Source organism: Drosophila serrata, unplaced genomic scaffold (assembly GCF_035046125.1).
Source record: "Drosophila serrata isolate PLE 108 unplaced genomic scaffold, ASM3504612v1 contig_276, whole genome shotgun sequence".
Taxonomy (NCBI): domain Eukaryota; kingdom Metazoa; phylum Arthropoda; class Insecta; order Diptera; family Drosophilidae; genus Drosophila; species Drosophila serrata.
Genome location: NW_028257174.1, coordinates 10,180,354 through 10,206,631, shown reverse-complemented (window position 1 = coordinate 10,206,631; position 26,278 = coordinate 10,180,354). Strand labels below are relative to the sequence as shown.

At 55.2% G+C, this 26,278-nt stretch overlaps 7 protein-coding genes across 8 annotated transcripts; 3 read left to right on the top strand and 4 right to left on the bottom strand.

Moving 5' to 3' along the window:
- The first annotated feature begins 144 nt into the window (after positions 1 to 144).
- Positions 145 to 1,355, top strand: Obp19c (Odorant-binding protein 19c). Its single transcript, XM_020949729.2, has 2 exons — positions 145 to 882; positions 953 to 1,355. The coding sequence occupies exons 1-2, from the start codon at positions 577 to 579 to the stop codon at positions 1,163 to 1,165; spliced, it is 519 nt and encodes a 172-aa protein (XP_020805388.2). The 5' UTR covers positions 145 to 576; the 3' UTR covers positions 1,166 to 1,355.
- A 222-nt stretch (positions 1,356 to 1,577) lies between these two features.
- On the bottom strand, positions 1,578 to 2,613 carry Obp19b (Odorant-binding protein 19b). The gene is made up of 3 exons (XM_020949730.2): positions 2,328 to 2,613; positions 2,042 to 2,264; positions 1,578 to 1,822 (listed from the first exon to the last, which is right to left on the bottom strand). The coding sequence occupies exons 1-3, from the start codon at positions 2,593 to 2,595 to the stop codon at positions 1,738 to 1,740; spliced, it is 576 nt and encodes a 191-aa protein (XP_020805389.2). The 5' UTR covers positions 2,596 to 2,613; the 3' UTR covers positions 1,578 to 1,737.
- An 86-nt stretch (positions 2,614 to 2,699) lies between these two features.
- Positions 2,700 to 3,798, bottom strand: Obp19a (Odorant-binding protein 19a). Its single transcript, XM_020949814.2, has 3 exons — positions 3,307 to 3,798; positions 3,079 to 3,246; positions 2,700 to 3,010 (listed from the first exon to the last, which is right to left on the bottom strand). The coding sequence occupies exons 1-3, from the start codon at positions 3,370 to 3,372 to the stop codon at positions 2,807 to 2,809; spliced, it is 438 nt and encodes a 145-aa protein (XP_020805473.1). The 5' UTR covers positions 3,373 to 3,798; the 3' UTR covers positions 2,700 to 2,806.
- A 283-nt stretch (positions 3,799 to 4,081) lies between these two features.
- On the top strand, positions 4,082 to 5,378 carry LOC110181884 (uncharacterized). Its single transcript, XM_020949813.2, has 2 exons — positions 4,082 to 4,347; positions 4,442 to 5,378. The coding sequence occupies exons 1-2, from the start codon at positions 4,291 to 4,293 to the stop codon at positions 5,270 to 5,272; spliced, it is 888 nt and encodes a 295-aa protein (XP_020805472.2). The 5' UTR covers positions 4,082 to 4,290; the 3' UTR covers positions 5,273 to 5,378.
- A 247-nt stretch (positions 5,379 to 5,625) lies between these two features.
- Positions 5,626 to 23,249, bottom strand: HERC2 (E3 ubiquitin-protein ligase HERC2). Its single transcript, XM_020949812.2, has 11 exons — positions 20,867 to 23,249; positions 19,880 to 20,448; positions 19,271 to 19,819; positions 18,248 to 19,200; positions 18,041 to 18,194; positions 16,181 to 17,970; positions 15,742 to 16,118; positions 7,776 to 15,672; positions 6,807 to 7,290; positions 6,569 to 6,745; positions 5,626 to 6,503 (listed from the first exon to the last, which is right to left on the bottom strand). Exons 1-11 carry the CDS (start codon positions 22,755 to 22,757, stop codon positions 6,351 to 6,353), a joined length of 14,994 nt encoding a protein of 4,997 aa, XP_020805471.2. The 5' UTR covers positions 22,758 to 23,249; the 3' UTR covers positions 5,626 to 6,350.
- Positions 23,191 to 25,363, top strand: Syx16 (syntaxin 16). 2 transcript variants are annotated; one of them, XM_020949577.2, is made up of 4 exons: positions 23,191 to 23,598; positions 23,652 to 23,791; positions 23,863 to 23,996; positions 24,056 to 25,363. In XM_020949577.2, the coding sequence occupies exons 1-4, from the start codon at positions 23,478 to 23,480 to the stop codon at positions 24,912 to 24,914; spliced, it is 1,254 nt and encodes a 417-aa protein (XP_020805236.2). In that variant the 5' UTR covers positions 23,191 to 23,477; the 3' UTR covers positions 24,915 to 25,363. The 2 variants fall into 2 exon arrangements, with proteins under 2 accessions (XP_020805236.2, XP_020805237.2); XM_020949578.2 differs by having other exon boundaries at positions 23,574 to 23,791.
- Positions 24,973 to 25,962, bottom strand: l(1)G0004 (RNA-binding protein pno1). Its single transcript, XM_020949579.2, has one exon. The coding sequence runs from the start codon at positions 25,834 to 25,836 to the stop codon at positions 25,114 to 25,116; it is 723 nt and encodes a 240-aa protein (XP_020805238.1). The 5' UTR covers positions 25,837 to 25,962; the 3' UTR covers positions 24,973 to 25,113.
- Positions 25,963 to 26,278: the final 316 nt, after the last annotated feature.

The window sequence follows — 26,278 nt, the reverse complement described above, 5'->3', positions numbered from 1 at the left end:
TACCCCTGATCACCGTCACCTATTCGTCTCCGGCTTGGATAACTTGCCTGTTCGCAGCATGTACTCCCAGCAAGTCTGTTTACCTTGTCAACTCCACAGCTAGTTGGAATTGGGATGCACGCAATGTGCATCCAAACTAGAAATGGGTGGGAATCAAAGGGGGAGAAAACTGGCCTGACACTGTCTTATATTTTGTAGATTATAAATAATGTTATTATTATTTTTATAAACCTAGAGATATATATCTCCATATGGATCATCCAAATTGGGCTGCCTTCACTGCCATATGCCCTTTAAGATCACTTCTATTTCGATTTTCAATTACCTAGAGTGTGAACTTTCGGCATGGCTGTTTTGTGCTTCTCGTATAGCGTCTTCGGTGCGTGACTTGTGGGGGCGACAACGCTGAGCATGAACTCGATACTCGAAAATTGGCTGCGTCAGCGGAATAAATGCAATGGAGGGCAGTTACACAAGATGTTAAGGTCACGGGTCACATCACTATATAAGCTAAGAGCCAAGAGCCAAGAACCAGACCCAGAGCCGAAGTTAGTGCAGAATTAAGCTCATCCCAAGATGAAACCATTCACTCCAATCATCACCATCTTGGCCGGCATCCTTATCCTGCAACTGATTCCCAGCATCGAGGGCCAGAACCAAGCCTTCGACCTGGCTAAGCTGATCCCGAAGAGCGGCTCGGAGCCCATCTGGACTGTGATCAATCGGAATCTGCCGCAGGTGCAGGAAATGATCAATGCGGCCCGCAAGGAGTGCATCCAGCAGTTGGGGCTGCCCAAGGATCAGCGACCGCTAATGCACGTGGCCAACCCCACCGCCAAGGAGAAGTGTCTGGTTGAGTGTGTGCTGAAAAAGATCAAGCTGGTGAGTGGCAGAAACTAGAAGTAAATCAGAGCTAATATCTAATATGTAACCTCTAACCCTTGAACTCCAGATGGACGGAAACAACAAGCTCAACGTAGGCCAGGTGGAGAAGCTGACCAGTTTGGTGACCCAGGACAACAAGGTCGCCATCGCTCTAAGCTGTGGCATGGCCCAGACCTGTAACAGGGTTATTAATGCCAAGGATTCCTGCGAGGCCGCCCATCTGTTTAATCAGTGTATCGGCCGCCAGCTGGACCGCAACAGCGTGAAGCTGGTCTGGTAGAGAATTGTACGGGATGTAATGGGGTAACACATATGACCCAAAAGAGGTCAGGCCTTGAACTATATTTAACATATTTTGAAACTAGACCATATAATCTTAATGATGATGCCTCTAACTTAACTGACCAGAACTTAGAGGATTTGCACGATTAATTATAAACTATATAAATAAACTTACTTATTATATATTATATATGTGCATTTTAATGTATTTAAATAATAATTTTAATTAATAACAAAGGGTTTAATAATGGACAATTCTTTAGGCTACGTTAAACCATTCTCTTAGGCCTTAATGACCAGTTTTTTTAGTCCACTTTTAAGAATCGTAAAATTTGAGGTCGTTTTCATATTCTTTAGGCCTTCCATTTTTCTGGATTTACCTTTAACCCGATAAAACTTGTAAACCACAATTACACTTCTCGGTCTGGGCACTTTATTTGTTTTGGGAACCACACGATGCCCTGAAGCCGTCTCTTCTTAAATTGAAATCTATCACACACACACAAAAAAAAAAATTAAATGGAGAACAGGCGCATGTGGGAACGGGAGGAGATCAACTCTGTGATCTCGCTACTCCTTTATTTCCGGAACCTTGAAGCCGGAGGCGCGCATATCCTTCAGCATACACATGGAGATCCCATGGGCGGCATCGCACCTAAATCGAGGAAATAAATGGGTTATTCACTGGAACTGGAAACTCCTTAAAGGATACGTTCCCTGAGAAACTATTGTAAAAATGAATGAGGGAGAGAGGCAGCATGAATACTACTATAAGTGTATCCGCCTTAAGATGTGATGAATATCCATTAAGCTGTGTCAGGGGGCCAGGAGGAGCACCAGGTATGGTAAAAGTTATCATACATTCTCCACTCACTTGTCGGTCTCCGCCTTGAAACGATCATTGCAGGTCTTGATGATGCGCCGGGAATCCTCCTCGTTGTCGGGGAACATCATGTTCATCATCTCGACGGTCTTGTCTTCGTTGAACTGCAACTGGCCCTCGGGCATCAGCTCGAACTGTTCCAGCATGCAGTGGCGGAAGCACTTGGACTCCCTCTTGGCATCCTCCTTGTTCAGCACCATTTCCACAATGTGTTCTAGACAGGTCAACCGCATGAAAATGGTGATAATGAATCCCAGCTTGAATGCCAGCCACTTACCCTTTTCTGGCACAGGATTACAGCCCTCGCCGAAGGGCTGAATCAGCTCCACTACTTCGTCCAGGGTCATGGTAAGCTCCTCGTCCGCCACCGTCGATCCCAGAAATATCCCGGCGCAGGCCAACACCAGTACGGGCAGGAGTTGGTTCGTCATCCGCTTGCTCTGCATCATTATCGCTTGTATTGTATAAAGTGGAGGACCATTGAACACCGTTGGACGCTTTATACCCGCCACAGCCGTGCCCGGCATCCGGTACATCCGGTACATGCCCAACGCTCCGCTTGTAGATCTCTGCTGTCCGATAGCCATGACATTGCTGGAGTAGATCATGCAACCGTCCAACGCCACCCAATCACAAAAATGCACCACAATTAGCTGGGCCCTGTAAGGCTAACCTTTATTGGTTGGGCTTGCCCGGAAATGGAGTTGGGGCTCTGAGCATGTGTCCACGACAATCAATGGAATGCAACATCCCTCTTTAGGGGAAGACGAACACCTTGATGTTGCTCTTCAGGCAGGAGAGCAGCGCCTGGGCGGGATCGCAGTTGGGCGCGTTTTTCAGGCCCACGGTGGAGTCCTTGCACAGATGGATCCCCTTGCGGTACTCGTCCTTGTAGCTGTCCGGTAGCATTATTTCCATCTGCTTGAGGGTTGCATCCAGCTGAAACTTGCCTTTTTTGATCTGATTTAGTAGCAAGGAAGGGAAATAGGGTAAAAACCATAAGCAGAACAATGCCCAAGCCTACGTACCGACTGCATCATCTCCAGGATGCAATTGATGTAGCAATTGCTGTCTTTACCGTAGGGTATATTCCCCACCTGGATGGCATCGGCAACTTCCACAGTAACCTTCGGGTACTTGGGCAGGCAGACGTCGCGAATCAGCTTGCCAGCGGATCGCATTTGCTCCTCCGTCACCTGGAAGTGTAAGGGAATTCCCCTTGTAGCCATGAGTGGGTATACGATTAAAGGACCTACCCCAGCATGGGAGATGTCGAGGAGTATGGCGCAAATCACCAGGAGCAGCAGCAGATGAAGCTTCATTTCCGAAACGACAACACTGAAGGAGAAATCTCCTTTTATATCTGGCCGATGACAACATGCAAATAATTTGGATCTTGGACGGCACTAATGGCATATGTGGGATCAAACAGGGTTGGGTATGTGGGCATAGGAATTACGGGTCAGTGCGAATTGATGCCGCCCATCTCATTTCCATATCTTGGTCGGAGGTGGGCCCGTTACGGGCTCTATAATCTTCTCACGTTAATTGGCAGTCCAGTCAGTCCGGTGTTGGGTCACCCCGTCGCAATGGGGCACGCGATTCCAGATTGCGTAGCCCGTTTGACAGTGGAGATGCGTTGACAGTCGTACATCGAATCGAAGTCTTGAAGTCTGAGATCTGAGGGGGCGGCACCCACTATTCCAATTACAAAGGAAGCTGGATGATAAACTAATGGTTCTATACCCTTAGTGGAGTTACTTATGGGAGCTACCTATCCTCGTATGGCTTGAGGGTTCTTGCTGTCCTTGAAATCAACTTTCTAACAAACCGTTTGATCAACTCGTCTGGGGATTATTTCGATGCCTCCCAACCAAGACCATATCGATCATATACCACAAAAGTATTATCTGTAGTAAGTGTTACGATACCTTTTTTGCAACCAGGTTGCCTCTCAGCTCGACAAACTTCAGGTGAATATTAGAGGACTCAGTCTAGGTCAGGGCATCATAACTAATAAATACAATTGAATATCATTTGTAGTAAGTAGCAATATTAGGGAGACTTTAAGTGAGGGTCTTGCTCCCTCCGAGCATCATACTTCGGATCCCAGTAGGCCTGGCCATTGCCGTTCCGTTCCCATCTCTGCCATTCACATACGACCCAGGCCCGCCCAGAGACAGCACACGCACACACAGCAGCTCGCAACCGGATTCCAAATCAGTTCCCAGACCCCGACAATGGCCGAAGGCTTCAAAAAATACTTCAACGGTACCACCATCAGCGGCCGCGCCAACGTAAGCCAATTCCTTATTTATCTCCCATAGTTCCCTTGTGGTACATGTTTAAGGAATATTGTTCATGCTATATCCTCCTGTCCACCTCCTCCAGGTGGCCAAGGCCACGTATGCCACGTTGGCTCTGCTATTCATCTTGTATCGCATGCGCCGCGGGTCGAGTAAGCAGTCCCAGCTAGCTAGCGATACCTGCAGCTGCGATGCAGAGGCAGATCCGATGCCCCACGGTGATACTGGCATCTATGGCACCGATCCCGACTGCTCCGTGTGCCGGGATCGATCTGAGCGGGCAATGAGCGAGTATGATCGTGAGCAACGGCGAAAGGCGGCGGCCGAGGATAATGGGTGTCGCGACGATCCGCCGCCACCACCGCCATCCAATGGCGGAGCAGGCTCTAGCAAGCCGCGGGCCAAGTGCCCCTGCGAGGACTCTCAGAAACGAGTGAACACCGCCTTAAAGAACAATAGCAACAGCAGCCACAGTAAGGCGTGGAGTCATCAGCTACAGCCCCCGAACCAGTATCGGCAGCATTTCCAGCAGCAAAGCGCACCCACACCATCGGAGCAGGAAAATCCGGTCGGCGAGCTGATCGGGCAGGTGCACGATGCTGTCTCCCGAGTGGTGCGAGGCGTCGTTGGCGCTGTGCTGGGCGGTGCGGCGGTCAGCACCACCGGCAGCAGCAGTGTGGGCGAGGCCCAATCCCAGTCCTACTACGAACAGGACGAGGACGAAGAGGAGGACGAGGAGGAGGAGGAGTGGGATGACGGTCAGGCGTATGGATCCCGCAATAATCCGCTCTTCTGCACGCCCACTTCCAACAACAATGGCACGTCGAGGCCAACGGAGGAGACCGCGACGGATAGTTACAATGCCTTCAGTGATGGCTTCGCCTCAGATATGTTCTTTACCAGCGACGCGAAGTGAGCGACGGTTAGCCAGGGGCTATTCCGGGTCTATGAGGGCGCCTGGAGTGGGATCTAAATTTATGGTTATCTTAATAAATTTGTCAAAAGGCCCATCTATCTCGGCATTTCATGTCTTTAGAGTGTAATGGGAATGCTACAAAAATCTCCAGGATTTTGAAATCTCGGAAGAAGGTGCTAGAAAATGTTACAAGTCTAAGGAAAGGACATAAATTAACACAGAATTGGTTGCATCAAAGATATTATAGCTTTCTCTCAAGACAGCTTTTTTTGGGATTTCAAATTCCTAAGGATCTCTGGAATGTGTACATATGTATACATATATGTATATTTCTTTTAATATATCCCTGGTGATTTCATAATATTTTGCATTTTATTTAGCTTCAGTTTAGTTTAAATAGAGTTCTGGCGGCGCCTTGCCTAAGTTTTGAATTGTGATCATCATTAGCAACGAGTTCTCAAGGGGCTGGCTGGTTTACTTGATTGCTAAGCAGCGCCCTTGAGTTTTAGTTAGAACTATTAATATCAATTGTCTCGCTTTTTGGGAGGCGGGATGGATGGAATGGGAATGGCTTGTTGGATTGTGTGGTTTGCGTGGATTGCGTCTAGGGGTTACAGTTATAAGTGGGCTTCAACTAACATTTATATTTATCTTTATGCTTATGTTTATCTTTAAATTTATGCGTAATATGTATATATAATATAATATATTATGGAAATAACTTTAACGCTTTGCTTTTTGGTTTCATTACGCGATCAACATGTGTGTATCTATCGCTCTCTTCTCCCCCTACTCAACTCTATATCGCTGTCCTGCTCAGTGTCATGTGTGCTAGTTTAAAATATATATGTTTCTACGTGTATATGTGTGTAAGTGTGGGTTTAACTTGAATGCTTTGCTATTCTAGGTCCTAGATTGGGTGAGGATCATAAACTGCTGGGAGATTCGCCGGTTGACAGGGTCCAAGTTCAGCATGGAACCCATTTGTTCGGTTCAGCTATATCGGATAGGTTGGTTGGTTGGTTGGTTGGTTGGTTGGTTGGTTTGGTTGGATTCTGGACATGACTGACTGTGCAGTCTAGCCCTCATGGCTGGCCACCGACTCTAGGTCGCTGTTGTCCTCGCTGCCGGTTGCCTCGGTGGGTTCGCCCATGGCCACGCGTGCATACTCGTCCGTGTCGATGCTCTTGCAAAAATGTATGGCATACTTAAGCTTTTCTAGGAGCACGGCCTGAAAAAAATTAATCAAGTACTTGTTATGGTTGCGCTTGCTATTGTCTCCTGTGACACTCTTACCTTGCACGAGTAGCGCGGCATCTTAAGCAGAAAGAAGCAGGTATAGCTCTCGGGCAAGAAATGGTCAGGCGGATTTTTCTCCAGCACCTGCAGCACAAAGTCCCGGCCCCGGAAGTCGGCAATGGTGCGCGGCAGACGGGTGCGACCCCAAACGAAGCGCAGGAATAGAGAGCGCTCCTGCAAGGTATCAATAGTTTAATAACACATTATATTGTAAGTTTTATAAGAAGACACCCACCTGATTGGTAAACTCCTCCATCACCTCCCAGAACCAGGTGACCAGGGCCGAGCTCGGATCGAAGCCCTTGTAGGTGGCCACCGACTTAAGCAGACCCAGTGGAATGTCCGGAGAGCCGCAGACCATTGCCTGCAACTCTGCGGCGGAGAACAGCGAGAGCAAAGGCACTGGTATCACCTTGGACATGCCATCACGCACCGCCTTCACCTGCTCGTCGAACTCGTGCAGCCGAAAGCCGAGGGCCAGGCGAACATACTCCGAACGGTTTCTGGGTGAGATGTGCGTATAGCGCGTGGATAGCGGCACCTCGTGACCCCTGGCCGAAGACGTTGAGAATGGCAGTTCCAGTGTGTTAAACAACTTCGGGTCGTCGTCCATATTGCGGATGCACAGCAGCCCGGCAACATAGTCGCGGTCCACCTCGGTGAGGTCCGTGGGACGTAAGACCTCGCCGGTTAACTGCCGCCAGACGGGCTCCGCCAAACTGAAAGAGAAAGAGACAAAGTTAGTTTAATGCTTTAATTAAATGAAGATCAATCGCTTTTTGAAATTGCAATGAATTCAATTAGTTAAACAAATAAACAAAATAAATAGGTAAATTATTAAAAATATATACTAATCTATACAATGTAGCCTCGTTGATCTAGACAATCCCCTTGTCGTTCTCACTGTTGTTTGTTTTTAATTGAATCTATTTAATTAAGCTACAAACATACATATAATTTCACGGGAGGAGCCTTATTACTAACGAAACTAGATTAGTGTGTCACCAAGCTAAGTAAGCTATAGTTAATTATTTTTTGAAACTGGTTATCAACTTGAATTTCTATAATAAGTTCAAAAGCTAGATACTAGAATAGGTTGCATGTTTGGATTATTACAGGTGTCCTCAACATTTCTCAATCAATATTAACTTCGGAAATATAGGAAATGGAAAAATCGTGTAAAACGTATCCAATTAGTACTCACTTGATGCTAAGCGGTGATCCAGTGCGCACCGCAATGCCCATGAGCACGCCCAGAAAGCGGAACATGTTCATTTGCAGCACCGAGCCCAAAGTGGGGTCCAGCAGGAAGCAGTCACGATTAGCACCGGCTTCACCTCGTCCATTTGGCGTGCTGATCAACAGCGGCACGCTGCCATTCTGCAACTCATCGCACATCTCGGCTATGGATTCGCTGTAGCCGCCGCCACAGTCATCCACGCTTTCCCCGACAAACTTGACCTTCCAGACGCGATGCGGTAGGGCTAGCGCCTCCTGGGTAAGCAGCGGCAACTTCTGCACCATCTGTCCGAACACGCTCTTCATCCCGTCTACGCCGGCTAGGCCATTGCAGCGGCTCCGCGAGCGCTTCACCTGGATGCGGTTCAGCTCAATGACAGGTCCGTGCTGCTTGTCCCGCACCATGGTTGTCTGGATGACTTTGCGGAAGGCCGCCTCCTTGATATTGTAGACGAGGACATCCTTGAGAGCACCCAGACTTAGATCGCCGGCAATGGGTAGCATGGCCAGGCATGGGCACAGCAGCTCCGAGAAGTGATGCAGCAGGATGAGGCGGGCATGGAGAGCCTCCGGGGCCAAATCGCGTACCAGGTCGTACTCCAGCGGGGGATTGGGCAGCGGACGCAGCCGCTCGCTCAGCTGGGATGTGGACAGAGCCAGCGTGTGGGCCGATCCGCAGGTGACCTTTACGATGTGCTTGCCCTGGAGGGCGGCCACGAGGCGTGGACGTTGGATTGCCGTGACAGTGCCGTCGCCCAGCTGTCCCTCGTCGTTGTCGCCCCAGGTGTAGACCTCTCCTGAGTCACTACAGGCGACGCAGTGCAGCGATCCAGTAGCAATCGAGATGATCTTTTTTCCCTGCAGTGCAGCCACCTTCTTGGGCCGCCGCACATGGTCTACGGATCCGTGGCCCAGACGATGAAAGTCACCTTTGCCCCAGGTGTACACAGCTCCGGACTTGGTCAAGGCCACGGAGAACTGTGATCCGCACTCCACCTTGACCACTCCGAGACCGGCCAGGCTCTCAATTTTGTAGGGCAGCTTGCAGCCGTCGCTCCCGCCGCGTCCCAGCTTGCCGTAGTCACCGTCGCCCCAGCTCCACACGTTGTCGTCGTCAGTGATGCACAGCGTCTGCGCATCTCCGGATCCGCAGGCAATGTCGATTGCCCGATACCCGAGCAGGGCCTCCACCAGCTTCGGGCGCAGTTGATCCTCGGAGTCACCATGTCCGAGTCGCCCGTACCGGCCCTTGCCCCAGGTCAGAACATGGCCGCTGGCTGTTATGGCCGCTGAGTGGGCGCTGCCGCAGGCAATGTCCGCCACGCTCATCCCGTTCAGATGTTCCACCAGCTTCGGTCGGTCGTAGCTCATCCGGTTGCCATGTCCCAGCTTGCCGTCTTCGCCTTCGCCCCAGGCATACACCTCGCCCTCGGTGGTCAGCGCCAGGCAGTGCTTGCCACCGGAGTTTACGGCCACCTTCTTGACGAACACGTGCTGCAGGGAGCCCAGGAGCGTAGGTATGGCCCAGCTATCACTGCCGCCGACGCCCAGTCTCCCGCCAGATCCGTAGCCGGTGGCGAAGAGCTTGCCATCGGGTGTGACGGCGAACAGAGACTGCTCTCCGCCGGCCAATTGGACGGGGCGCAGCAGGCTGAGTGCTTCACACGGCGTGGGTGTCTTAATTCTTGATCCCTCGAGGCCGCCCAGCTGTCCACGATGGTTGTGGCCCCAGCCGTAGATGGTGCTGGCTCCGCCCCAGCTCAGGGCCCAGTCGTCGGGCCGCCGGTTGAGCCACTGCAGCAGTTGGGCGTCGTGCGGTGCCTGGAAAAGTGAGTGGTCCTCGTGCAGCAGGGTGCTGCTGGAGTCTAGCTGATGGATGGGGCAGTGCAGATCCAGATGCTCGCTACGCTCGGTTCCCGGCGGAGGTGACACATTGCTGGCCGTGCTTGACGACAGCGAGGTGGTGGAGTTCAGCATGGAGGCGCCGGGGGATTGGCCGCCGGTATTGGACATCGCACTGCAATGGGAGCTCGAGTTGGGCAGCATCTCGGCGAACTTCTTGCGCACCTCTAGGCAGAAGGCGCGTGGCAACTCGGTGCGCCGAATTAGGGACTGGGCCACCCGCACGGCGATGCAGTAGCGCTTAAACCAGGCCCACTTATGTACGTCGCTGGTGGAGGAGGCGGAGGAACTGACGGCGGCCGCAGAAGATGACATCGTTGAGCCGGCCGGAAGCGAGGCGTCCAGCTGCATGTCGCAGGCCAGCGCGGCCAGTGTCTTGAAGTAATCCGAGTGCATCAGATGGATTCCGCCTCGTACCTGTGGCTCTTCATACTCGTACTGCCGAAGCAGCTCCGGTATCAGCGGCTGGAGAAGCGTGGCAAGCGCGGGATCCTGTGGACGGGGCGCCTGCTCCAAGAGCAGAACGGCATGTAGCTTGCGCAGCGACCAGATCCTCTGAGCCGTGGTGAGCGCACCCAACTGGGAGCACGCGGCCAGGGCGGAGGCCAGGCGTAGCAGAACACCTGACTGGCGGGGGGCCAGCCTCGAATCCAGCAAGGACATGACCAGCGACATAGACGGCTGCGAGAGCACCGCCCGGTCGGAGCCGCTCTCGCTCAGTGTAGCCGCCGGCATGATGGCGTGCACCCAGAAGCGCCAGCCCCATCCGTTGACTGAACTGTCCGAGGAGAACTTCCAGCGTAGCTCGTCGCCCGGCACGCGGATCTCGGGAGCCCAGTGTGCGAACTCTCGACCCGAGCGCATGGCCAGCACACGGCCGGTACCGTCCATGATTACCAGCGGATCGTTGCGTTTCTCCGTGCTGCACTGGCTGTCGAACTCCAGGCGCAGCATTTCTGCGCCGGGGATGCGCACCACGCCGGTCACGTTCACATTGTCCACATAGGGGTGGCTGCTTTCTTGCATCACCGGCTTGGGCAACTTGCCGAGACAGTGACGCGACGTGCACAGATCCTCCAGCTCCGTAATGCAGGTCTCCAGCAGCATGGCGGCCACCGGTGGCGCTCCGGCACCCAGCGAGATCAGGGTCTCGGCAATGGTTTGAGCCGTGCTCGGCGGTCCACAGCGTCCGCAGACCGCCAACTTGAGCAGCTCCACCAGACTTTTGGCCTCCGGCTCGCCGAGTAGGCCTCCGAAGTCTTCCAGGCCATGACAATGTCCAATCTGGGCCAGCATTTCTTCCTGCTGCGTCATGGTGGCTGCCATCACAGACATGGCGCTGGCTGACATCCGGGAATGCTTGTGCTGGGGCAGGGCGCTGCTAGACAGAGATCCCGACATGGACAGCGACCCGGTGAGGCTTTGAAAGGCGCTTAGTGGCCCGGCAGTGAGCGGCGGCAGTGTGGCAGCTCCTCCGGCTATGGCGTTGGCTCCACCGGCTCCGCCTGCTGTTAGCGCCTCCAAGGGCGCGTCAGGGCTGTGTTCCTGAAGAGCTGCATCCGAAGCGTCTGCAGGAGCCTCTCCTCCTCCTTGGGCAATAGTCTCGGCCGTTTGCAGGGGCACTCCTCCCATGGGCGCTCCTCCTCCCGTCAGCTGCTCCTCCTCACCGCCACCGCTGCCACTAGCCACGTTGCGTTCCTTATAGTTAACCTTGCTGTGGCTGGTGAGAGCTGCCACGATAAGCTGGCGGGCCTGCAGAATGCTCATGGCGCGCAGCACATGGCCCAGGGCTGCCTGTCTGGCCGCCGGCGTCTCCAGGGCCAGGCTCTCGCTCAGGCTGGTCAAATTAATGGGTTTCGGATCGGGCTTCAGCAAGGCCTGCTGCACGGTCTCCGCCTCATAAATGCCCAGGCTACTGCCGCCGAGCGGATCGCGTGTACTGCCGAATGGCACGGGTCCGCGCTTCTCCTCGTCCAGCGAAGCATTGGGAAGACCCCAGGCAATGGAGTGCGAGCTGCCGCAGGCCACGCGGTTCACGAAAACGGCATCCAGGCCGATGACCAAAGCGGGCTTCTTGTTGACGAAGGTATTGCCGCTGCCCTGCTGGCCGTGGTCGTTGTCTCCCCAGGCGTACACCTGGCCGGCATCCGTGACGGCCAAACAATGCAGAGCGCCCACGGCCACGTGGATGACGCGCCTGCCACGCAGGCCGCCGATGGGCTGCGGCTTGCGCACATGCTGGTCCCCGCCGTGGCCTAGGCGGTAGTAGTCGCCCTTGCCCCAGGTCCACACCTCGCCGGCCCGCGTCAAGGCCAGGCTAAACTGGGCACCGCACTCGATCTGGACTACTCCGATGCCCGACAGCCGTTCGATCTCGTGTGGTGTGTCCGATCCATCGCTGCCGCCGCGTCCCAGCTTCCCGAAGTCACCGTCACCCCAGGAGAAGACGGCTCCATCCTCGGTGAGGGCCAGGGTCTGGGCATCCCGACTGCCGCAGGCTACCTGTATGACTCTGCGGCCCGTGAGGGCGGCAACCAGTTTGGGCTTTAACTGCGTGGCATTGTCGCCGTGTCCCAGACGTCCGTACTCACCCAGGCCCCAGGTATAGAGTTCTCCCTGGCTGCTGATGGCTGCCGAGTGCGATGATCCGCAGGCCACGTCACGGATCTTCTTGGCGCGCAGCGCCTCCACTAGCCGGGGCTTGTCCAACGTCGTCCGATTTCCGTGGCCCAACTTGCCGTCCTCGCCCTCGCCCCACGAGAACACCTTGCCGTCCAGGGTAAGGGCGAGGGCGTGCTTGCCGCCGGAGTGGACGGCCACCTTCTTCACCACGTACTGGTGCAGCACGGGCAGCTGGTGGGGCAGCGGCACATTGTGGGTGACCCCGAGGCCTAGGCGTCCGTTGGTTCCCTCGCCGCATGCGTACACCTTGCCGTCCTGGCTCACGATGAACAGGCTCTTGGAGCCGCCGGCAATGTGAATCGGACGTAGTCGGCTGATGGTCTGTGAGAATGTAGGCACCTTTACTTTGGAGCCCTTTAGGCCGCCAAGCTGTTCCTTATCGTTGAGGCCCCACACCATGACGGTGCAGGGTAGATCCTGCTCCGGTCCTGCACTGGCCTCGCCATGCTGAGAGGTGCTCACAGCTCCCAATCCGGCTGCAGCGACTCCAGGTCCAACGCTGGCGCTATACTCGCTGGCCAGGAATTGTGCGTTTGCCAGGATGTGATACAGATCGGGCTGCTGGCGGCGGCCGATGAACTGGATGCCGTGGATTTTGCACTGGATACCGTTGTTCTGGCACTGCTTGACCACCACCTCTACCCACGGATAGTAGGTGGGTACCTGTTGCATAAGCACTACTTGGCTAGCTCCAGCCGGCACCGGGATCCAGGTGTACTCCTTTAGGCTGTCCACGCACTCACCCACACGGATCTCTAGTAGCGACGGCATGTGCGAGTGGTCCTCGGGACTGACCTTTAGGGTCAAGCTGTGCACCAGGATGCGGTCGTGGAGCTCGAGTCGGATCCAGTGGCGACAGGGTCCGCTCGAGCAGCTCTGCCAGGGCTGTCCGCTGCCGTCCAGCAGATGCTTGGCCGCCGCCTCGTTGGAACTAACAGTAAGTGAGCGGATGCAACGCGACCAGTCCTCGATGAGATCGCTGGGCGCAGCCTGGTTGCCGGCGTCCGGGGCCAGGGGAGCAGACATCGCGTCGGCGGTTGAGTTGGTCACCAGCGGTGCTACTAGCTCCACCTCGTTGATGTGGCCCTGCCAAGCGGGCATGCCCGGGAAGTCCACGGTGAGTTGTTTGCCTCGTATAGAGGTCACCACACCCACAGACGACGACGACGACGTTGAGGACGACGATGAAGAGCCCGTCGTTGATGATGCCTCGTTCCTGGCTAGGCGCATCTGTCCGAGCAGGGCGAAGCGCAGGGAAGAGGTGCAGAGCCGTACCCGGGCTCCCACGACGATAGGCGGTGGACGGGGCTGGTGCTGCGTCTGCGCCGCCTCGACCAGTTCGATGTGAACGAAGCAGACCCAGTAGGTGCTGCCGTGGTTGCGCCAGTCCACCTGCACGTTGAGGTCGTGCAGGCCCTCGGTGTCTACGATGAGCACAGTGCCCATGTCGCCCTGCTTGATCTCCTCGAAGTCGCGGCAACAGCGAACCGTCATCCCGGGACGCACCAGTCCGCGAACGTACAAAGCGTATAAATCCGCCGTTTGGAAGTCCTTGCGAGACTCAAATCTTACCGGTGCCGATACCACAGCTCTAGGTCCGGTCGCTGCCACTGGCTGTCCCTCCACCGTATCGGAGGACGAGGAGGAGGATGAGGAGGAAGTTGTCGAGTTTGAGCTGGGACACTCGTTGTCTGAGTCCGCTTCCGGGTCGTGGGACGACCCAGTTGAAGTCGGGGCCAAGGCCAGTGAGTCCTCCTCTATGGTGTTAGCACACACGTCCGGGTGCTCTAGAATCCATTGGACGATCTGCTCGGGCGTGGGCATGATTTCCGCCTGTAGCGACAGCTGCTTAAGAGCCAGCTCAACGGTGCGTCGCGTGAAGCCCATCTCCATGATCTGGCCGATAAGCTGAGCATCGGTGGCCGCGGCTGGCCACTTGGTGGCCTTCTGCTCCGCCTGCTGTTGATCTGGAGGCAGTAGTGGCTTCTGTTCCCTCTTGGCCACGTTGTAGACCGGCACGCCGTGCACCATGGTCGGTTGCGGGGACGGTACCAGAGCCTGGGCATTCGTCGAGGCACTGCCGCCGACACCGTCGATAACGTCGCTTAACTCCTGGTGCGCCTGTGTAGCCAGCGATTGGATGCAGTTGAGGGCAGCGGTAGCCAGGTCTGTGTAGCTGTAGCACGCCTTCACGGGAGAGGCCTGCGTGGCCCTTAGCAGGATGCACTGGATCAGAAGCTGCGTCTCCTGCGCGCTCCCGCCACTGCCAGTGGATAGCTGATGATCCTGATCCTGCTCTTGTTCCTGCTCCTGCTCCATCTCCTGCTGCGACTCCGGATTACATTTGTCAGGGTCCGACTCCTCGGCCGATGTGTAGATGCTGCCAGGCGCCCGCTGCTTGAGAATGCGGCGCAAGGCAGCCTGGTGTCGATACAGGACGCCATTCGTCTGGAGCACCGCTATCTGCAGCTGCTGGGCACGGAGCAGGGCCAGATCCAGGCGGCCTTCTGCGCTGGCGGGCAGCTCGCGGAGCTCCGATGCTGGTCCGTAAAGCAGCACCGTCCAGGCATTCAGCAGCATCTCGTTCATCGGCAGCCGACTCAGGCTGAACACACTGTGGTCCAGATGCGGCATGATTGCCGTTAGCGGCACCTTCACGAATCCTGAGCCGGAGCCCACGCCTCCGGGGGCCAGGAGACAGCGACCCTTGGGAGTGAAGCTGGCAATAACCATATGGCTGCCCTCGTGGAAGCAGTGCAGTCCCACACGCGGACGCAAATCGTGGCCACCCATGGCGCCTAGGACGCCAAGCACGAAGACCTGCTCGCTGTCTAGCGATATGGAGTGCGACGGCAATTGTTCCGCCAACAGCTCGGCGGCCACGCATAGCTTTTGTGCAAGAAATGAGTTGATTACCGGATTCCAGACTGGCAGCGTGTGGAGGCGCCGGAGCAGCGCGACCAGCTCCTCAGCCACGCTGCCCGAGTGGGAGGCGGTGAGGAGGACGCGCGCCTTACCTTCGCTCGTCGGCTGCAGGCTTGCATCCCCAGGGCAATGGAGGGCAATGCGTCCCAAGGTGGCGAAGAGCTGGCGCACTAGTGTAGGCATCCTGGGCTCCTCCTCCGAGCCCCACTGCGCAAGAATAAATTGCAGCAGGCGCAGGCAGTGCAGCTGTCGGTAGACACCGGCCTCGTTGCCCGCCGGCACCTCCAGCAGTGATAGGTAGTGACTTAGCCAACCGGAGGTGCTCAGTTCGAGGCAGAGGCGTGGACAGTCGCCTGGAAATAGATTTAAGGATAATACTCTCACTTTGGGATGGGATGGAATACTTTTAAGAACACACTTACCGGCAATGGCTCGAATAAAGCCTAGGTTCAGCCAGCCCAGGGAGTGAGAAACGTTGGACATGGCTGGCTTGGGATCGATAATGGCTCGGAACATGCTCGTCATTCCACGCAGCGCATGCTTGTCTAGCTGAGCGCCGTGCAGACCGCTGCCCACGGCCAGTATCTGCAGCAGCTTGGCGGCACAGTGGCGCAGCAGCTTGGAGGGATGCGAGTCGCTGCTTGGCGAAGCCTCACCTCCCGCTAGATGCTCCTCCCGTTCCGGTTCCGTGGGCGAAGCCACGTTCATGGCACTGTCGGCCAGCTGCAGGTCATACTGACCCTCCTTGCCCATGCGGTAAGAGTTGGTGGCACCAGTGTACCACTCCACGCGCACCCAGCTGCAAAAAAGATACAGTTAATCAGTAATTATTTACGAGATAGAGAGATCAAGCTGGCTTACCCGTCTTCGCCCACTTCGCTGATGATGCGTCCCTCACCAGGCGGATTGCCATCCTGATCACCCCACTTCCAATCCGCGCCCCTCACAATCCGGGTACCGATCTTCATCAGCTTGGCCAGGTCCGGACCACTCAGCTGGGCCTTGCTGGACTTCTGCTTCAGCACGCTGTCCTCGTAGAGCACACTCAATTCGCCGTGCACCTGGCCACCGCCGAGGCCTTCGCCGCCCGTCTGCGCCAGCAGACCGAGTACCGTGCCCAGCAAGCCAGAGTTAATGAGCAGGCCCAGCTCGTTGGGGCCCAACTCCTTGGCAAGTAGTCCAAACACGCTTAACAGGAAACGGGCGCGTGGCAGGCGCTTCAGCAGGACATAAGTGCCCAAGTTGGTGCTGTCCTTACCGCGGGCATGCCCGTGCTGCTCTTGGTTGACCAAACGACGCAGCTCCCGCACCGCCCAATCAAGGACGCGTGCCTGGGCCAGGAGCAGCCTGGCCTTCTGATAGGCACTCACCATGTTCAGCTGGCCCAGAACATGCAGGGAGCTCCCCGGTGATGATCCTCCGTTGGACGACGAAGACGTGGACTTCAGATGCAATCCAAGAAAGCCGTTCAGGAGACTATACTGCGCCGCATCCAGGAGGCCATGCAGCTCGAGCAGCTGCTGGACGAGCTGAAGACCGGCCAGCCGTAGCTGGAAGCGCTGCATCTGGCAATACATGGCCCGGCGGGCAGTCTCCACGTCGCAGCTATCCTGCAGGGCAAAATCCACGATGTCTTGCATAAGCGCTGGGTCCAGCTCGCCTTCGCCGTGGATCTGTCGCTCGTTCAGCCGCCGCAGCAGCGTCTCCTCCTCCTCTTGCTCCTCCTGCTCTTGCTTGGGCATGGCTTGTGGCTTCTTCTCCTGCTCCTGATGCTGCTGCTGGATGGTAGCGTTAAGCAGATCCTCTGGCTTGGCCGGCTGTCGCGCGGAGCGAAGCTCCTGAAGAAGTCGTCGCACCAGCAGTCGGAAGCGTGGTAGCCGCTGCAGAATGGGCAGGCGGCGCAGTCCCCGCTGCTGCGGACTGATCGCAGGACGTACCTCGTACAGCAGAAAACGCAGCCGTTCCAGGATTGGGGCACAGACCTCCTTGTAGCTGCGGTTGAGCTGCTGCCGCGTACGCACCACCGACCACTTTGCCTGGTGCACCAGCCGGATGATCTCGCCCAGTTGCTTCGGTGGCGGTGACTCTCCCTCCGTCTCCAGGGCGCTGAGCACGAGGCCACCAAGATACTGGTGCCGGATGAGCACGGCGCTCAGCAGGCGCTCAAGTTCCTGGACGGGATGTTCAGTGGCGAACTCCTGGTGCCACATCAGATTGTGCGCCTTGCAGTAGCGCTCGGTAAGCCCCAGCCAGGCGGCCACCAGTGGCTCCGAAAGCCGTGCCTCTGCCAAGCCGCCGATGAAGGCGTCCGCCCGTTGCTGCAGCTGGGACTTGCCTCGGCCCGGCGTCGGCTGCTGATGCTGCTGCATCGGCAGTGGCAGTGGCGGTTGCTCCGTGGGAGTGTTGCCTGCCGTGCTATGACAACTGTGACTGCTCCGCGCCTCGCCCTTCTCCTCATCAAAGGGATTGTTGGGCTGCAGCAGCTGCAGGCCACCGCTCAGCAGGCTTGACTTGTCCAGTTGGCGGCACTGCAGCTCCGCCGGCTGCAGGGCTGGTCCGCTGCACATCAGGTTGGCCACCAGCCCAAGCAGCTGGGCCAAGACGCACTCCGAGCTGAAGTGGGTAAGGCGGCTGGGTCCCGATGTCGATGACTGCAAAGAATTCGGTCAGAATGTTTGGTAAAGATACAGTATAGTACTATATAGTTCCAAAGAAACTCACCTTCTCTTCGGTGCTCGCCTGGGCCATGTACTTGCCCAACTTGTGATGCTGCAATATGTGCTCCATGGCACTCCTGTGGGACTGGCCCAGCTCCGTCGTAAGATCTTTGCCCAAGCCTGTATCCAGAATGCTTCGCAAGGTGTCCGATTCGCAGCTGTTAGGAAAGAGGTGCAAGTTTATCCTCCCGGGACTTAAGAAAAACCTTACCTGTATCCATTCAGGTCGCAGACGTAGCCGGCGAGAATGATGCAGCGACTGCCGTCGAGCAGCTGGTTCTCCATATCTGCCCGACGAACATAGTGGGTGTCCGGATCGGCGGGCGGAGGGCAGCCACCCTTGGGGCCTCCTCGACAGATAATGCCAGGCCAGCCCATGTCATCGCCGTCTCGAAGCTCTCCTTCACCTAGCGCCCGATTCAAACGGTCCAGAACGCGCAGGAGGGGCAGGAAAAGGCGGGCCCACCTCAAGTTACCCAGGCACTGGGGACGGTCACGCTTAAGAAGCACCAGGCCAACCAGCAGCTCGTGCAGCAGGGCGTCTGAAATGTCTGCTTGGAGGATGCGGCCCAGGTGGCCCACCTGCTGGCACAGAGGATGCTCACCGGGATCTCGGCACTGCAGCGCCAGCTCGTGGGCCTGCTGCAGTGTGGTGACGCAGGCCGGGATGAGGGCGTGCAGATATTGTAGCAACAATGCCTCGGCCCCGGTCGTCTCCTCCTCGGGCTCCGCCTGGTGTATGTGGGCCAGCAGAAGGCGCTGAAAGCGATGCAGCAGACTCAAACTTGGACTGGTACTCGGCTCTTTATGGTGATGATGTTGGTGTTCGCGCTCCTCCTCCTCTTTCAGCAGCTCATGCTTACCCAACGTGGGTGATAGCCTGGTCTGGGTGAGCGCCGCATTATTGCCCAGCAGCCGCGTTATCAACTGCAATAGCGGCAGGTGGACACCGTCTCCGCAGTCCGCCGAACACGAGCTGCTCTCCAGACGTATAGCATGCTGGAGGGCCGACTCCAGGCCACCCTCGGCCATCAGGGAGCTAACCAGCAGATCTGTCATGAATCGGTGGCCAGCAGAAGACGCCTGACCCGGTTCCGAGGGCAGCAACGAGGTCAGAGTCTGGGCACGCTCCGCTGCCGTGGGCAAAAGGACACTCCATCCGTCCTAAGGTTGGGCAATAAGAAAATAGTTATAGTTATCACCATTGAATTCGATGGAAACAGAGAGACCTTACCTGCAATGCCTGTTGGGCAGCCACTTGTATAGTGCGGAGAACCTGGCTACCACCAGCCAGTCCGAGGACCCGCGTCTTCAGGCTGCTTAGCAGGCGGCTGCCACTAGCCAGACCCACCTGGCGCGGCTCTACACCGTTGGCGATGAGGGCTAGCAGTTGCAGACGCACCATATTCAGGCAGGCCACGGCAATGCACTCGCTCTCCTGGTTCGGCGTCTGCCGGTTATCTTGACTGCTGCACATTCCCAGCAGCTGATCGAGCAGCCTGAACGTGGGCTCACCGAGGTCTATAACGAAGGGGGCGCGCAAGGGCACACCCTGGTGGGAGCTCTGTGTCCACACCAGACTCTGGCCGGCGGTACAAGCAATGCCGCTGGCAGGCAGCGTAGGCAAGGCCACGAGAATAGGAGTTCGAAGCAAGGGTTCACTGGAAACGGAGGCGGGACAAATCTGTTGGCTGTCGTTGCGGCCCCAGCCGAAGACCTCGCCACTGCTGGATAGGGCCAGGCAATGGGCCACACCCACAGCTACGTCCACAATGCGTTTGTGCTAAAAGACGAAAGAGAATGTGAGTAAAGCTGAATAAAGATTAATCTAGAGGTAACCTACCTGCAAAGTGGTCACAAGGCGCGGCACACTGCAGCCTTGGACGCTGCGCTCAACCAACTGATGACCCAGACAGGTGGCTTTGCCCCACGTGAAGAGCTGACCCTCGCTGCTTAACGCCACCGAGAACTGGGAGCCCGCAAAAACGCGCTGCACTCGTGGCAGAGCCTCAACCAGGATCGGCTGCAGACTGCCGTTGCAGTTACCGTTGCCTAGTTTTCCATAGTCTCCATCACCCCAGGCGAACACCAATCCCTCGGAGGTAAGAGCCAACGAATGGGCATCTCCGCTGCCTAGGGCCACATCAACTACCATGTGATCGGCCAGGGCCACCACCAGAGTAGGCAGGCAGCGGTCGTCGCTGTTTCCGTGGCCCAAACGCGCGTAGGTGCCGCGACCCCAGGTGAGAAGATTGCCGCCGCAGGTTATGGCCGCGCTATAGGAGCAGCCGCAGAACACCGACTGAACGCAGTGCTGTTCTAAAGCAACGATCTTGGTGGGCACGGCGCGGGCATGCGTGTCGCCATGGCCCAAACGATGATCTTCACCAGTGCCCCAGGAGTAGGCATTGTCTGCAAGAAAGAGCGTAGAATGTATGTAATGGGAATTAAAAAATAATTTAAAATTGTATTTAAAGACTGGGAGAATTGTATCAGCGAAAGGAAAATGATTATTTTATTAACATCTCCTTCTAGAAAGAACGGAATCAAACCGGGAGTAAGCAATTTATGTGTTTATAGATCATTTTCCCATGAAATGCATGGCTTCTGTGTATGCAGCTCGAAAAAGAAATTACAACAGCTTCGAAATAAACAATTTATACACTACTATTTTGTTTTTGAAAAGCGGTACATGAATTTATCCACGGCTTTTGAAATCTTGTAATTACTTGGAATTTCACACTAATTAAAGGTATCTTTCAATTGAATTTCTTTCTGGCAAAGGCATTTGGTTATATTCGGTCTTCAAGGGACCCTTTTAATCACTTACGATTGCTGTCGATGGCCAGGAAGTGACGTCCCTCGCAGTGGCCGGCAATGCTGATGAACGTCTCGTGGGCAACCTCCTCCATGGACAGCGGCTCGGACTCTGGCTTGGTCAGGCGCCAAGTGTGCAGCTTTCCCTCCTGGCTCAGAATCAGCATCTGGGTCTCGCAGCAGGCCACTTGCTTAATTTGGAAGCGGCAGCTGAGCATCGGTACCGCTGTGGACTCTCCCCTCCAGCTAAGCGACGGATCGGCACTGAATCCCTGCTGATCCTTTGAGAGAGAGGGCCACCCCAGGGCGTAGATCCGTTGCTGAGGCGCAGACGTGGTTGAGGCGGCTGGCGCATGGCCGCGAAGCAGGCAACGGGGCATTAGTGGCTGCACCAAGCGATCCAGATGCGAGATAATGACAACGGCGGCACGACGCAGATCCACGATGGCTGCTGTGCTCTTCGGTAGGGAAAGGAAGCGCAAAAAGGTTTCCGTAGCGCTGGCCACTGATGTTGGCTCGCCGCCGGCCAGGGCGCCACCCTTGGCCGCCGCTCCGATCTTCTGGTAGCGCAAAAGGATTCGCAGCAACGGAGCTCCCGTCTTGCGCGGCATATCCCGGTTGTCGTTGCCAGCTCGATCCTTCTCCCAGAGCAGCAGCAGCAGCACCACGCACTCGAGCGTGGCGGCCAGCGTGCCCTTCTGCACTCCCAGTTCTAGCAACAGACAGAGTGCCGTATGTCGATCGTTTAGTGGGGCGGTGCAGCGACCACCCATCGGATCACCGAGCGCCACCAGGCGCAGGAACTTGATAGAGCGCTCCATGACCTCCATCCAGAGCGGCGAGACGGCGGCCGCCTCGAAGAGTGTGGCCTCTGGCAGCTCTTGCAACGATGCAAGCGCCTCGCTTAGCAGCTCGCTGCACATCTCCGTGTCCTCGCCGGAGCGCCAGGCGCGGCGTAGAAAGGCAAAGCTGAAGTTAAGGGCGGCCCGTGTGGCCACGCGAGCCAACCCCAGGGCTCCATGTTCCGGTGGTTCAGTCGGCTGAAGCTCCACTGATGGTAAATTCGTGGCGTTAGTGGTGTTTGCCATGACGGTGGTAGTGGTGGTGGTGGTGGTGGTTACGTTTGTGCTGATGGTGGTGCTAATTGTGGCTGCGGCCTGTGCACTGGTCGAGAGCAGTCGCTCCCGCTCTCGGTCTCTTTTTAGGGCCACAAAATAGCGCTCGTAGACGAAGAGCTGCTGGCGGAGATGCTGGGCGGAAAGACAGTTGCCAGCGGCTCGCAAAGCCAACTCATGCAGCTCCGAGATCAGGGAACGCTGGCATTCCTGACGCGCCTGATGCGAAGGCGGTTGGCTCCAGAGCCAGCCGCTGAGCACCATGTCGGTGGCCTGGCTGAGATGGGCGGCCTGCTGGGCTGCCGCTTGCGTTGTTAGCTTCTTAATAGCAGTGTCTGAGTCCAGCGGCCGGCAGCCGTCGCAATTGCAGGCGGAGAGCGGCCCACAGTAGTCCGGCTGGCAGCAGGAGCACTTGAGCTGCTGGGCGCCACAATAGTGCTTGCCGTCGTCGCCAAGATAGGACAGCTGGCCGCGGGCATTGCGGAGCGGGGCGGCGGGCGAGGAGACCAACTCACAGTCCTGGATCAGATGGTTCCATAGGACCGCGCCCTCGGCGGCGTTGCGCAGGGAGGCAATGAGATCAGCGCGCAGCCATTTGGCGTCCAGGAAGGGTAGCGGACGCAGGTAGAGATCAGGTGACTGGTTGGGCGAAGGCGCTGCTGCCAGGGATGCAGATGCAGATGCGGGTACGGATGCGGTCGGCGGCGGAGCCACTGATGGCTGGGGTCCCGAGCAAGCACCGGATCCCGATCCTTGACCACTGGCCCCGCTTGCCTGGCGGTTAAACATTTTCTATTTTTTGTTCTTATTTTCTTTGGATATTTTGGGTATTCCTTTACTGCTCTACACCTACGACTGGACTCGGGAATTGGGGCTTAGGATGAATCGCAGTTTTCCTTCACCGCACTGCACTGTTTTTGCTCATTTTGTTCTTTCAGGCCGATTACGGACCGCGGACTAGGGACAAGGTTACGGGACAGTTGTTACGACACCGAGGTTCCTTGGATTACGATGTACGCACTCCCGAATTGCACTAACTGCGCGCTGCGACGCTCACCACACAAATTAAATGTTTTCGAATGCGTTTAATCAATTAATAGTTGCCTTTAGAGATGGGCGATAGGTTCCAGTCCGTGACTGGTTCGCCAGTGTTCTAGAGTCGCGGTATTGTTGGTCACTGGTCGGTGGACGGGCACGGTGAAAATAATATACATGCTGTTCCGATATTCACTGTTATAAAAATCAACCATTACCGCTTTTGAAAAGTAACTGAAAATGAAAAATAAATCAATCTTTCTACATCAAGTGTTTGAAAAGAAAAACATAGTTTACTCAATTAACCTGTTTGCAAGTTTGCCATTTTACGATTTTTAAATATCGAGAACGAAGAGCAGGCCTTGAAATACAAAAAAAAAAAATTAAATTCTTTTTTAAAATAATTTCCAAGCAGGCAAGTAACAAGCAGGGATATCTCTTATAGTTTTCATTCGAAATTTGATATATTTTATAATGATAAACATATTTAAATATATATGGACGAGTCACGGTTTTCGCCGGCGAACGCCGCGCTCGGAGACAGAACCTTTGCAACCTTTTCCCAGCAGACGTACTTGGTCACACTTGAACGAGAGTAAGCTGGAAAATTTTGAGTTTTAGCCATATTTTGCAACTTTCCGAATGCAGAAAAGGCTCGAGGATGCCATTTATTTACTATAACTAGCATAACAACGCAACCACCAACGATGACGTCGCGTAACCTGACGGAGGTGTTCGTCATCATGCGCAACAATGCCTCCAAGAACCGAAGTCACTACGATGATCGGGTGAGTAAACACAATATAAGCCAGACGAAGTCTGTTTTGAGCATATGTTTTTGGGTTTCTGGCCATTAAAGCGGGGTAGCGACGCAGAGCGCCTGCTGAAGCACTCGGTTCGGGAGGCAGAAGAGGGCCTGGAGCTGCAGGACGACTATGGCACGCCGCCCGCCTGGCTGGACAAGTTCGAGGAGGCGCAGTACACCATGTCCAAGTAGATGTTCACTGACACAGCCTTTCTGGCATTCCTCTAACATTGGATATTTTCCGTAGGATCAAGCCAAAACTAGACGAGCTGGGCTCCCTGCATGCCCGCCACCTGCTGCGTCCCGCCTTCGATGACAAGCAGGACGACGAGTGCGACATCGAGGTTCTGAGCCAGAACATCTCCAAGCTGATTACATCAACGCACCGGCACATACAGTGTGTGCGTTCCAGCCTGGGCGTGGGCAGCAAGGTGGAGCAGCGCCTAACCGCCAACGCCGTGCATTGCGCCCTGCTGCAGTTACAGGAGCTGACGTTCAAATTTCGCGCCAGTCAGAACGCCTACCTGCTGCAGCTGAACTCACGCGAAGAGCGTTCGCAGAAATACTTTGACGACGGCGGCGCCGGCGATGTTTTCACAAACGTGGAGCTTGGCGAGCAGGGAGCCAATAACTTTGTGGACTCCTTCGACAATTTCCTTCAGCCTGCAACAAACGGAGCTCTGGCAGCAGCAGGCAAAATGAGTGGAGCCAATGCTTATCTCTTTGAAGACAATGAACAGGCAATCGACGATCACTTTCAGCGTCCGCCGACCAGCCGTATGACCCAGCAGCAGCTGCTACTCTTTGAGGAGGAAAACTCGAGACTGGCGCAACACCGCGAGGAGGAGGTGACAAAGATCGTAAAGTCCATATACGACTTGAATGATATCTTCAAGGACCTGGGTCATATGGTGCAGGAACAAGGCACTGTGCTGGACCGCATCGACTACAACGTGGAGCAAACACAGACTCGCGTCTCCGAGGGCTTGCGCCAGCTCCACAAGGCAGAGATGTACCAGCGCAAAAATCGGAAGATGTGCATCATTCTGGTCCTGGCGGCTGTCACCTTTTTCATGTTACTGCTGCTCATCCTCACCAAGCTTTAGATGTAACTCCACCGCCAGCGCCAATCCGGGCTACGGCCATTCCATATATGTCGATCCCTTTTTGTGTGTGTATATTGTAAATTAATGCATGATTAAAATACATGTTATATTTATTATTTATTGCTAATGCTAAAAAAAACTAATTTTTCCTTCTGCGGTGGGGCGAGATCACAGACCCGAAAGCCGATCTTCTTCCCGATCACATGCGCTCCGAGAGACGCGAGGCCACAGAGCGCAGGTTGCCGTACACCTTACTGGGTGGAGATCCAAGGATCAGGTTACAGACGGCACGGCGCGCTAACTGGATGTTCTGGTAACTGCCCAGGATGTGGATTTTGCTGTCGGCGAGCACAATGCGGGTCTTGGTCACGTTTTCGATGGTAAACTTGGTGCGTCCGCCCTTGCCGGCCAGGCGACCGATGGCACGCGACTGATGGTCACCGCGCAACGTCTTAACATCCTTTATCTCGAAGGACTCCACGAAGAGGTCCTCCAAGCGCAGGAGAGCCAGGGCATCATCCACCTCAAAGCCGCAAAGGAAGGCACGAACAAAGTCCGCTCCCCGCTGCAGGTTGGCAATGTCCGGCGTCTCCGGGCCGACGCGAAGCTCGACCTGGCGCGCCTTCATGTTGAAGCGTATCTGTAACTTCATGTGCTCAACGACGGGCGTGAAGATCTTCATCCAGTGCTCCTTCAGCGAGGAGTAACGGTGAGGCGGCACAGACACCTTGCGCAGCTCGCTCCTAGCCCGCTTCGCCTTGGGTGGGGCGGATGCCCGTCCGGATCCCAGTACCTGGCCCTCGATGCCAGTCGCCTCGTCCACCTGCATCTCAGTGTCCTGCTGGCTGCTCCCGGCGGCACTGCGCTTGGTAGCCCTCTTCAACGGCTCGAAGGCATCCGCCTTGATGTTCTCCACTTCCATGATGTGAATATTTCCTTTCTCGGCAATTGCGTTGTTTTCCAAAATTTAATTCCACGTGCGGCAATCTCACAGCAACTACGACGAAAACACTAAATAAAAAATAGCTGGGCACACTGATGAAAAGGCACTAACATTCACTCTGGCAACGCCATTTCATTTATGCTCGATAGAGGTTGAGAAACATCGAATATTTTTGGCGCTTATCGAAGTTTTAAATTTTGACTGATTTTGATCAATTATTGACAATTTTAAAATTTCTTTAAATGTTTAATTTAATATATGATCATTTTTTTGCCAAATCAAAGCTTTAAAACTCATAACTAAACCAATAAGACAATAATTTTAATTGGAAAAACTTTCTTGCGTTAGGTTATATTTACTAACTAAATCTGCATACTCCATTTAAAAATTTAAATTTTTGCCAATTTTTGGCAATTTTAAC